General features: G+C 51.5%; 1 protein-coding gene across 1 annotated transcript; it reads left to right on the top strand.

The window, feature by feature from the left end:
- Positions 1–467: 467 nt before the first annotated feature.
- Positions 468–5,272, top strand: LOC109755185 (adenine/guanine permease AZG2). The gene is made up of 2 exons (XM_020314080.4): positions 468–524; positions 3,252–5,272. Exon 2 carries the CDS (start codon positions 3,441–3,443, stop codon positions 5,049–5,051), a length of 1,611 nt encoding a protein of 536 aa, XP_020169669.1. The 5' UTR covers positions 468–524; positions 3,252–3,440; the 3' UTR covers positions 5,052–5,272.
- The last annotated feature ends 2,943 nt before the right edge of the window (positions 5,273–8,215 follow it).

Below are 8,215 nucleotides of genomic sequence, written 5' to 3'. Positions count from 1 at the left end.
AAGGATAATGGCGAAAAATGAAAGGGAATCGCCAAGACCGAAGAGATATACCTTTCGGCCATTTCGTCAAACACCTCGCTCGCGGGGGAGCGGCACCGTTGAACGGCATCGCCGGAGCACCTCCTTGCGGGGGGATGGAGTGAGAGTTTGAAGAAGGTGGCTTCCTTGAAGCCGGAACCTTCCTCCGCTTTGCGCCCGCGGCCTTGCCGGCCTTCTCCGCCGCCGGCTGGGATCGCACTGCGGCGTTGGCGCCCGGAGCGCGGGCCATCGCGCAGGAGGGGGGGGGGGGGGCAGCCGGATTCCCGCCCTGCACGACCACGTTGCCCTGGCGCTTGCGGGCAGGCGCGGCGTGTGCTTGGGCGACGGCGGTGGGGCCAACATGGCCGGCGACGAGATCCGGCCAAGGGAAAGGGGCGTGCGCGACCTCGACGGTGACGGGGGACAGCATGGGGTCGTCCATGGCGGCCGGGGAGGAGCAGCCGAAGCTTGCGGAGGGGGGGCAATGGTGGTGAAGGGTGCGGGGAGTGGGAAAGGGCGCGCGAAAATGTCCCTCCCGCCAAATCTCGCGCCGGATAGGGGTTGAGCTCGGGTCGGCCTCCCAGCCCGTGAAGATAAAGGTTGAGGGAGAAGATTTGCCGCGCCCCGCAAAAAAAATTGCGGGCCGGGGCGGGATGCCGGGTCTGATCGTGCAGATTTTCTGGCCCCGACCCGCAATTTGGCGGTTATTTTGCGGGTCGGGGCGTTTTGCGGGGTCTGCTAGAGTTGCTCTTAGTAGACCAGCTAGCCCCTCTGAAGCCCTATGTGCCTACCCTAGTTAAGTGGTTTCGATGTTGCAAACATTTTGTCATGTAATCAAAATCGGTATCAGGATCGACCATATCCAGTGCCACTAACGATAATCTTGCGTGTTTGCGTGAGATTTACACCTTTCGGGTCAATACATGCATGTGTTCGTGGAGTCGGGGACCAAGGCTCAATTGACAGCCTCCTCCCGGTGAAAGATGGATACGATCGAGTTACTACTTCACTTTGCTAGTAAGCACCGGCGAGCTAGCGGGAAAGGGGAAATGGTTAGTGATTAGCACGAAGCTTCGTGAGAGTCGTTCTTTATTTGCGCAGAATAAATGTTTCCACGTTGTGCGCAGTCTCGCAAAAAAAAAGTCTCAACATCCACCATTACATCCACCATTATTGGGTTTTTAGATGAGAGCGTCCACCATTAAAATAAATTGCAGGAACTTTCAATCTATTTTCTCAAACATCGTGATAGTAAAAAAACACAAAACATACAATCGCAAAAAAACACACAAAAAAAAAATTACATTCATGTCTGTAGACCATGTAACGACGAGTACAATCACTGGCACGAGCCGAAGGCGCGCCGCCATCATCGCCCCTCTCTCATCGGAGCCGGACAAAACTTTATTGTAGTAGACAGTCGAAAAGTCGTCGTGCTAAGACCCAAAAGGACCAGCGCATCAGAACAGCAACCGCCATCGATGAAGAGAAGCATAGATCGAAAGGGTCTAACATGTGGACACATGAACGCAGACGAACGAGGACTGGATCCACGCGATCCACCGAAGACAAACGCTGACCGAATCCCGTGAGATTCACCGAAGACACACCTCCACACACCCTCCGACAACGCGAGACGCGTTGCCGGGACAGGGGCTAGGCGGGAAGAATCTTATTTCATCTTCCGTCACCGTCTTATCTTCCTGAGCAAGACACAATCCCTAAACAGGCTCAAAAAGCACTTAAAAACAATGTATGAGCCCTCCCGCAGGGATCCACCGTGCCTCGATGGCCTCAATGGTCCTAAGGCCGCATGAGACGAGGTAGATTGGTGGCGGCCGGCGGGATGTAGGGAAACCCGCCATTATTGTTTTTACCATGAGAAATCGGCATGTGCGTACGTATGCTTCTCCAACTGAACGAATAATCGCCCTCATCAGAAACTGTTCCGTTGCGGAGACGAGACAAAATCTCCCACATCACCCGCGGTACCACCACAAGTACATCCAGTGCATCAACGCATGTGAACTTCATCGTACGTACGTACACGAGCTCAGATGGCCAGAGATCCAGCATTCCAAGTCCATGCCAATTCACGCGTCACTGATTCCATACCGATATTTATTTACAGGACTTCGCCCGAGAAAATACAACGTTTCTTACACAGGGTACAGACGTGCCGAGATTCCACCATGATTGATGGCTGCTTTTTTAACCTGGAAGACTGCGTCGAGAGTGCTGGATTCTGATAGTATATGCGGGCTATGCATGATGGGCTGGCACGTGGACCATGATAGCAGAAATTATACAAAGCTGGTGGAGATCATTAAAGCTCTCGCTCAAGTTGTGAGAGATATATATATATACCCAACGCTGTACGCCTTCAACTCCTTTTTGTGTTTTTAACGTACTGGTTGCACAACTTTGCCCTGTAAACAAGCGTACGTACCCTACAGTTCATTCAAACAGATTGCTGGACTGCTTCACCTAGTCTATAATGTGCGTTAACAAACACATTGGAATATACTACTACCGTAAAGTATCTCGTGGCCTGCTTGGCCAAACTTCTTACTTTTTCGCGGGAAGCCAGACACTTTGATTAACATAACGTAGTGGATCATTAGTATCCAGTTCATTCAAGCAGGTACACAGGTGGTATTGGTGTTTTTTAGGACTCATGTACACGCATCGTACAACTTCACTTTGCAGCTTATAAAACGGAAATGCACCAAAACTGATGCATACATGTGCACTAACTGCTATCTACCACAACGAACTTTTATACTAAATCTATATAAATTGCAACATGTTGAGATACTAGTTGTTGTAAACTCGAAAAGAAGGTAGTTTTCTTTCGCGGGGAAAACTTTTGATTTATTCGTATAACATCATGCCAGTACAAATAACATCGAAGTAACAGAAATTACATCCATGTAGACTAGTACATAGCAACAATTACAAGCACTCGAGCGAGCCGTCGTCATCGGCTCTCCCTCACCAAAACCGGGTAACCTTATTGTAGTAGACAGTCGAAATGATAAAAGAAAAATTAAGCCCAACTCGAGATGATATTTCCTAAAAAAAGACATGCACCAAGAAACAATACGTTAGAAGTAACCTAAAACTTGCCAAGTGCAAACATCAGTTCCTGAAAGTGTGCAGCGTCACAAAAGTAGTACCAGTACGATGAGTTTCCTTTGTGTACAAAAACAAATAAATAGATAACTGAAAAGTGGGCCCACTAAATTCTGTGTGGGCGCCGTTCCCGGGAAAAGAGGCTGTGAGTGGGCCCACCTCCGTCGATCTCCCTACTCATGTTTTCGTATAAGAGCAGGGACGGACCCTCTTCCTCGGAACACCACCAATCTCGCACTTCCTAATCCTAAGCAAGAGAAACATCAGAGCAGAGCAAAAACCCAGCCATGAAGGGGACGGCACCATGGCGCAGGTTCTCCGAGGCCGAGGCCGCCGTGAACCGCTCCGTCGCGGCAAGCACCGTCGGCAAGTACTTCAAGCTTGAAGCGCGCAAGAGCTCCTTCACCAAGGAGCTGCGCGCCGGCGCCGCCACCTTCCTCACCATGGCCTACATCATCTCCGTCAACGCCGCCATCCTCACGGACTCCGGCGGGCCGTGCACCGTGCTCGACTGCACCCCGGTGGGTAACTCCACCGCCGTTCCTGGGCCGGAGTGCATGCTGGGGACTTCCAACCCGGGGTACGAGCAGTGCCTGGCGCGCACCAAGAGCGACCTGATCGTCGCGACGGCTGTGGCCGCCATGGTCGGCTCCTTCTTCATGGGCACTCTCGCCAACCTCCCGCTCGCGCTGGCCCCCGGGATGGGCGCCAACGCCTACTTCACCTACAACATGGTGGGCTTCCACGGCTCGGGCTCCATCCCCTACCGCACGGCGCTCGCCGGCGTCATGCTGGAGGGCATCGTCTTCTTCCTCCTGTCGGCCGTCGGGCTCCGGTCCAGGCTCGCGCGGATGATACCGCGAAACATCCGCCTCGCCTCCGCCGTCGGGATCGGCCTGTTCCTGGCCTTCACCGGTCTCCAGGCGAACCAGGGCCTTGGCATGGTGGGCGCGAGCCCGTCCACGCTGGTCACGCTCACCGCCTGCTCCCAAACCGACCCCGTCACCGGCGCCTGCCTCGGCGGCACCTTGCACAGCCCCACGTTCTGGCTGGGCGTCGCCGGCTTCCTCATCACCGCCACGTGCCTCGCCAGGGACGTCAAGGGCGCCATGATATACGGCATAGTCTTCGTCACGGCCGTGTCCTGGATCAGAGGCACAACCGTCACGGTGTTCCCGGACACGCCGGCCGGCAATGCCGGCTTCTCCTACTTCAGGAAGGTGGTGGACTTCCACACGATCAAGAGCACGGCCGGGCAGCTCAGCTTCGGCGGCTTCCGCCACGGCAGCGTGTGGGTGGCCATGCTCACGCTGCTCTACGTCGACGTCCTCGACACCACCAGCACAATGTACTCCATGGCCGAGTACGCCGGGTTCACCGACGGGGCCGGCGGGTTCGAGGGCGAGTACCGGGCCTTCCTCGTCGACGCCGGCTCCACGGTCCTCAGCGCCGGGCTCGGGAGCACCACGGTGACCACCTACATCGAGTCCACGGCGGGGATCAGGGAGGGCGGCAGGACGGGGGTGACCGCGATCACCGTCTCTGCCTTCTTCCTGGCGTCGCTCTTCTTCTCGCCGCTGCTGATGAGCGTGCCGCCGTGGGCCGTCGGGCCGTCGCTGGTGCTGGTGGGCGCCATGATGATGCGCGTCGCCAAGGAGATCGAGTGGGGCGACATGAAGGAGGCCATCCCGGCCTTCGTCACCATGGCGCTCATGCCGCTCACCTTCTCCATCGCCAACGGCATCATCGCCGGGCTGGCCGTCTACGTCGCGCTGCACTGGTACGACTGGGCCAGCCTGGCCTGCGGCAAGGTGGGGAAGGCGCTCGACGACCGCCGCAACCAGGTCGCCGCTGCCACGCCGGAGGTCGGCCCCGCCCCCGCGCAGGACGTCGTGTGACCGTGTCCGTGTCCCTGTGAGGATAGACTTCCTCGTAGCTAGTTGATGATGATTAGTTTGGACACAGAGCATCATGGTGACATGGGATTAGGACTACTGGTAGTAGGAACTGTAGTTGTGCTTGGAAAAGGCAGTGGGAACGGTCTCGTTCGAGATTCTTGATGTGCAAGGAGGTGTTTGTACTTTGACGGCCATGATGGCAATGCCCACATTGATTTCGCTAGCTAGCACGTTTATTTTCTCATGGATTTGAGCAAATTGTACTGGCAGGTCAAAGCTATCATTACCTGCAGGACGTATGATCGCCTCCAAAAGAACTTTGAGATTGGTATGCGATGAACTCGATCGACAGTCAACAGTAGTATCGGATGCAACTTGTCAGCAGCACGCCATGGTCTCTTGTGAGGTTATTTTCTTCCCAAGTCAAGCGTGAAAGTATAAAAGGTTTTCAGTGCTGGCGTCGCGTGGAGCTGCAAAACTTGCCGTGTACCCAACTCCTGACTGCTGCGTCATGGGCACGTACGCTGCGCTGTATATAGTTACTGTCAGCGTGTTCGATTGCTCGCTGGAAAACGAACGGAGTGGGAACGGAGGACCTCAGCTCAGCTCAGGAGATAAGCCACAGGTGCGTATCATGACAGGGATGAAGAGGATATTTTGCGTGTGGATTGGGGATGTCTCAAGGCTGACGACGGCTGCTGCTTTCCTTAAAAAAAATCGATTCCCTGCCACGTAATCTTTTTTCCTCCGGTAAAACCATCTGCATCTGGACGTGGTTCGAAAGCTGGATGGGGCCTATTGCCGGAAATGTGTGGTCTGGTGTCCCGCAGGTCAATGATTCGGAGAATATAGCTTCGTCTTGTCCTCTCGTATTATCGGATCCCCAGGGTTGGTTCAACCAAATCTCAAACTGTTCATGCGCCTGGATCCTCACTCAAGTTAAGTTGGTCAAGAAATTTCAACGTGTGGTTACGTGGAGTTAAAATCTGAATTATGGCATAATAATCAACTCCGTTCAAAAGCTCGGGACTGCATCCAGCCATCCAAAATCAAGCAACATCCACCCATTTTACTCCTGATTCTGCTTTATATAAACTCTTCACTAAACTAATCACTTGAAAGCTCACTTCTTTAACGAAAGGGTTTACTGAAATGGGAAAAAAAATCTACTTTTCACGCAGCGTATCTAAGTTTCTGAAGATGCAATAACAACACAGCATGAGGACATGAAACATTCTGCTCCTAGTGGCTGCTCGAGTGCTCGCTGCCGCTGCGTGAGCCCTAGTACACTATAACCCTTTTTTAGAAAAATGGAGTACTCCTGAGACACGTGCTGATGTTTGTGTGTATTACTTCAACTATGATAAGTACATTTAGGGTCTTTTTTCGATTCGCTAGATTTTTAACACACGGATTAGAAAGAAAAAAATACAAGGTTGAAGTAACATGTCCTCTTGAGTCCTAGTACAGGATTAGGGAACCACGCAAATTTGGATCAAAGAGTTTGATGCCACCGGAAAAAACTAAGAAATTGCACCAATAGGTCTGGGAATTTAAGTGGGTCGAAAGTTTTCTCCAAATGTTTTTGTAAGGATTCCAATTTTACGATGAAAGAAATTACTTAGGGAAATTTTCTCAATAAAATGGGGCTGGGTAAACCCCTTTTCTTCAAAAAAAAAAAAAACACACTAAGGATCCAAATCCTCCTTAAATTCTTCTGAAGTTTCTTTGAATCGGGTGGGGCCTTGGAGGGAAATGTTTGAGCAGCGCACTTGTTTTCCTTGATGTTTTGATTAGCATAGTATGTATTCGATGCTAATCTCAGCACCGAGGAAAGTCTGCGGCGGTGGAGGTAGCGTCGTGTCAGTAGTCGGTCCACATTGAACCTCAAATGCCATGGCCAACCCTATTGGCATATGAGCATCGAAGTGGGAGTGCATAATCCACATCCCTGAGGCAACAATAGTAACATAAACATATACAAGAATCCGCAGAGACCATGCATTATCGTCAGGTGTGCTCTGTACCATGATCAATTCAGCGTGCACGCACCAGGGTTGTGGCGACAAAGCGGATGACTGCCCAGCCACCGGCCGGCACAACAATGTGTTGGGAAACGTAGTATTTCAAAAAAAAAAATCTACGATCACGCAAGATCTATCTAGGAGAAGCATAGCAACGAGCGGGGAGAGTGTGTCCACGTACGCTCGTAGACCGAAAGCGGAAGCGTTTAGTAACGTGGTTGATGTAGTCGAACGTCTTCACGATCCAACCGATCCAAGTACCGAGCGTACGACACCTCCGTGTTCAGCACACATTCAACACGATGACGTCCCTCGAGCTCTTGATCCAGTTGAGGATGAGGGAGAGTTCCGTCAGCACGACGGCGTGACAACGGTGATGACGAAGTTACCGGCGCAGGGCTTCGCCTAAGCACTACGACGATATGACCGAGGTGTGTAACTGTGGAGGGGGGCACCGCACACGGCTAAGAGAAGACTTGTTGTGTCTTTGGTGAAGGAAATATGCCCTAGAGGCAATAAGAAAGTTGTTATTTATATTTCCTTATATCATGATAAATGTTAATTATTCATGCTAGAATTGTATTAACCGGAAACTTAGTACATGTGTGAATACATAGACAAACAGAGTGTCACTAGTATGCCTCTACTTGACCAGCCCGTTGAATCAAAAATGGTTAAGTGTCCTAGCCATAGACATGAGTTGTCATTTGATTAACGGGATCACATCATTAGAGAATGATGTGATTGACTTGACGCATTCCGTTAGCTTAGCACTTGATCGTTTAGTTTGTTGCTATTGCTTTCTTCATGACTTATACATGTTCCTATGACTATGAGATTATGCAACTCCCGAATACCGGAGGAACACTTTGTGTGCTATCAAACGTCACAACGTAACTGGGTGATTATAAAAGATGCTCTACAGGTGTCTCCGATGGTGTTTGTTGAGTTGGCATAGATCGAGATTAGGATTTGTCACTCCAATTGTCGGAGAGGTATCTCTGGGCCCTCTCGGTAATACACATCACTATAAGCCTTGCAAGCAATGTGACTAATGAGTTAGTTGCGGGATGATGCATTACGGAATGAGTAAAGAGACTTGCCAGTAACGAGATTGAACTAGGTATTGGGATACCGACG

The sequence above is a fragment of the Aegilops tauschii genome, chromosome 4 (assembly GCF_002575655.3).
Source record: "Aegilops tauschii subsp. strangulata cultivar AL8/78 chromosome 4, Aet v6.0, whole genome shotgun sequence".
Taxonomy (NCBI): Eukaryota; Viridiplantae; Streptophyta; class Magnoliopsida; order Poales; family Poaceae; genus Aegilops; species Aegilops tauschii.
This window is presented reverse-complemented; position numbering and strand designations above follow the sequence as displayed.

What these genes read in the sequence shown, in the direction of transcription:
- LOC109755185 (XM_020314080.4), top strand. Translation starts at nt 3,441, where the DNA reads ATGAAGGGGACGGCACCATGGCGCAGGTTCTCCGAGGCCGAGGCCGCC.